The 3,139-nt window shown below is 25.6% G+C and overlaps 1 protein-coding gene across 1 annotated transcript; it reads right to left on the bottom strand.

Moving 5' to 3' along the window:
* Nucleotides 1–54: 54 nt before the first annotated feature.
* LOC100570086 (AP-3 complex subunit sigma-1) lies at nucleotides 55–2,480 on the bottom strand. Its single transcript, XM_003248867.4, has 5 exons — nucleotides 2,072–2,480; nucleotides 1,899–1,990; nucleotides 1,631–1,814; nucleotides 326–433; nucleotides 55–237 (listed from the first exon to the last, which is right to left on the bottom strand). The coding sequence occupies exons 1-5, from the start codon at nucleotides 2,138–2,140 to the stop codon at nucleotides 115–117; spliced, it is 576 nt and encodes a 191-aa protein (XP_003248915.1). The 5' UTR covers nucleotides 2,141–2,480; the 3' UTR covers nucleotides 55–114.
* Between the last annotated feature and the right edge of the window lie 659 nt (nucleotides 2,481–3,139).

Here is a 3,139-nt window from a genome sequence, read left to right as displayed (position 1 = left end):
CTAAATTTAAATGTTAGTTCCTAATCAGCAAATAACAAATATTTGTTCATTCTTCCATACTCAATTTGTATAGTTATGATAGGCTTCAGAGCAAACCAATTTGTTCCTTGAATGTCAGAACTTCAATTCCTTAATGGCTTGAGGGAGATCTGGAAGTTTCATATCCTTTAACTGTTGTGGAATATTCATATTTTTCATAGCAGACACAGCTCTAGATGGTGCACCAGCAAGACCCGCCTAAACAATATTGAAATAAGTTAAATAAAAATATTATTTTGAAGTAAAAACTATCAAAAATTCTTTAATTTATTAAATTTAGTCATACTTCTTGTTTCTCCAATTTATTTTGTTCTTCTATTCTTGAAAGTATTTCAGTCATATTAGTTTCTAGAACCATCCCACCCATTACTAGTTCATTTAAAATGTAATGAATCTATAAAAAAAAATGTTTAGTTTTTAATAAGCTAAATTAATTAAATTTAAATTCACTAACTGATCAAGGGTTCTAAAGAATCAAATTGTTATACCCTTATTTCTTGATATACCCAATTTTCCGAAAAAAAAAAAAAAAATGTTTATAAATTTATAAATTTGAAACATCATATATAATTTGAAATTATTTTCACAACACTACGAAAAAAATTATTAAAGTTTTATAGTGCATATTTGCATATTTAGAGATTTTGTGGTTTTAGGTGCATATTATTTCATAATTTTACCAATTTTTAAAGCATATTTGGTGAATAATGATAAGTTTATAATATAATAATGATAAGTTTATAATACAAAATGAAAATTTGGAAATAAAAATAATAAATATATTAAGGTAGGTAATGTACATATTTTATTTTGAATTTTCACTAGGTATTATTATATTGTGTTTTTAAAATCCCTAGTTGACAATTTATCGTTTTTATTAATAAATATTTAGGAAAAATTATAAAATATAAAAATATATTAAGGTAAAATATTTGTATCTATGAAAATTATAAGCAAAAAAAAAATATGTGCATATTTATAGGTCCCTATGACTTATTACATAAGTCATAATTATGATTTTTTTTTCTAACTAATAAACACTGTTGGCATTATTTTTAAAATGTATAAATTGATTTAATTGACATACATATTATATAAAGCATATTAACTTGCAGTAATATTATGTGAATCTTATTACATAAATATGAGTTTTTGCTAAAAAAAATAATCAGCTATAGTGTTTTGTTTCTGATTGGAAAAAAATGCCCAATAGATCGCAAACGTTGTGACAAAAAATCATTGTAAACAATTGTTATTTCCAGATTATCATTGTATATGATTATATGAATAGAATTACTGCACATGCGATTAAAAACCAACCAAATACATTGATGAGAACTGTTAAACTTAGAATATTGTTGTATCTGGTTATGTTATAAGAGATTTTGAGTGTATTTAAACTTAGAATAGGATAAACATCAAATTCACTTCAACAAATATTAAAAAAATATTAAAACAATATTATAGAAAAAAGAAAATGAAAAAACGCTGTTTAAAATAATGAGAGTTGAGTTATAGACAGGGTTATAGATGGGTATCATAATTTTTTTTACTGTGTAAATAATTGTTTGTTAATCAATCATAATATTACCTTGTCGACGTGAAATATAAGATCGAGTTCACAAACGTTTTCAAAACATTTATCGAGTGTTTCAACAAATACTTGAATTAAATCAAGAATACCAAGTTCTGATTCAGACGAATCTACACAAAACACGAAATACAGTGTAGCATAATGACGATAAATCAGTTTGTAATCAGATCCTCCAATGAGACTAAAAATGAAAATTAAATATTCTTAGAATAAACCATAATAAAATTTGTATATTGGTAATTTAATCGTTAAACTTTAAAATTACCTTCCACCTTCAAGAAAGTTGCAAACATTGTCATCTCGTTTGGAAACCAACTGAAATGTCTCCTTAATAATTTGCTGTTGCATGTCTTCATTCTATTTTCAAATATTTCAATGATTGAAAAAGTTATTATGCACTGAATATCTTATTTTTTATTTAATTAAGTAGATACTTACAAAATATTGATAGAATTTAGAAAGTCTAGGCTTTCCGTAATTGTTAAAGACCAATATTGCTTTGATCATTATTGTTTCTTATTCTAAAAACTTTAAAGTGATATTTATGTTAATATTAATAAAATAATGGAACAAATTGGAACATGAACAAATTATTAAGAACTGTATTATCATTTTTTATTAAATAGGAAATGTTTTACTAAACATTTCATAATATCATTATACAATACAATTCTAATCAGAAAATCCAGACGGTAAGTCAAATAAAATAAGTTCAGTTCAGAGTTCAGAATACTCGGATCTCGGTTCTGCTTTTATACAGAAGTAAGAAATCCTAACGTGTCTGAAATAAATGGTAGGTACCTATAAGTCTTGTTAAAACTTTATAAATTAAGATAAATATTATGTGAGTATCACTCTATGTGAATATGTAATATGTGTTATCACTTATCTACATTTATCAATTGAAACAGTATAACCACTTCTGTAAAATAAACATTTAGTACAAACATTTTGTATTTTAGAATTTATAGTAAATTTAATTTTTATTCAGTTATTCACTCTACAAAAGCTCCAAAATACAAAAAATTGAGCAATATAATGGATTTATATTTATAAGTAGGTTAAAAGATGATCAAAAAAGTTGGCTTAATTCTAGTTTGGGTCCCAAGCGAATTTTGAATTTTTAGATTCTGAGCGGAGTGATAAATATATTGATTTTACAATAATATTATATTATATTTTTTTTGTGAGTCTGTGCAGGGCCGTATTTAGCCATTTAGGTTTGGTTCCGCTCCTTATAAATCAGTCCTAAATTTGCCGCCTCCAGTCCCTACGATTTAAGATATAATATCCCCCCCCCCCCCCACAGCCTAGAAAAATATTATTATTCTATATAATAAAATTAAGTGGCGGGATAATCGTGACCATTTTTCTCAAGAGATATTAGACCGATTCAGTTTATTTTTTTTTCAATACATTCTTTTCGTCGAGAAGAAGAACGTATCGCCAATTATATTCGTGTCAGGACGCCACCGGTAGGGGTTCAAACGGGGATTATAAGATTTG

Source organism: Acyrthosiphon pisum, unplaced genomic scaffold (assembly GCF_005508785.2).
Source record: "Acyrthosiphon pisum isolate AL4f unplaced genomic scaffold, pea_aphid_22Mar2018_4r6ur Scaffold_14040;HRSCAF=14685, whole genome shotgun sequence".
NCBI lineage: Eukaryota > Metazoa > Arthropoda > Insecta > Hemiptera > Aphididae > Acyrthosiphon > Acyrthosiphon pisum.
The sequence above is the reverse complement of the archived record's forward strand: the minus strand, read 5'-3'. Positions and strand labels throughout refer to the sequence as shown.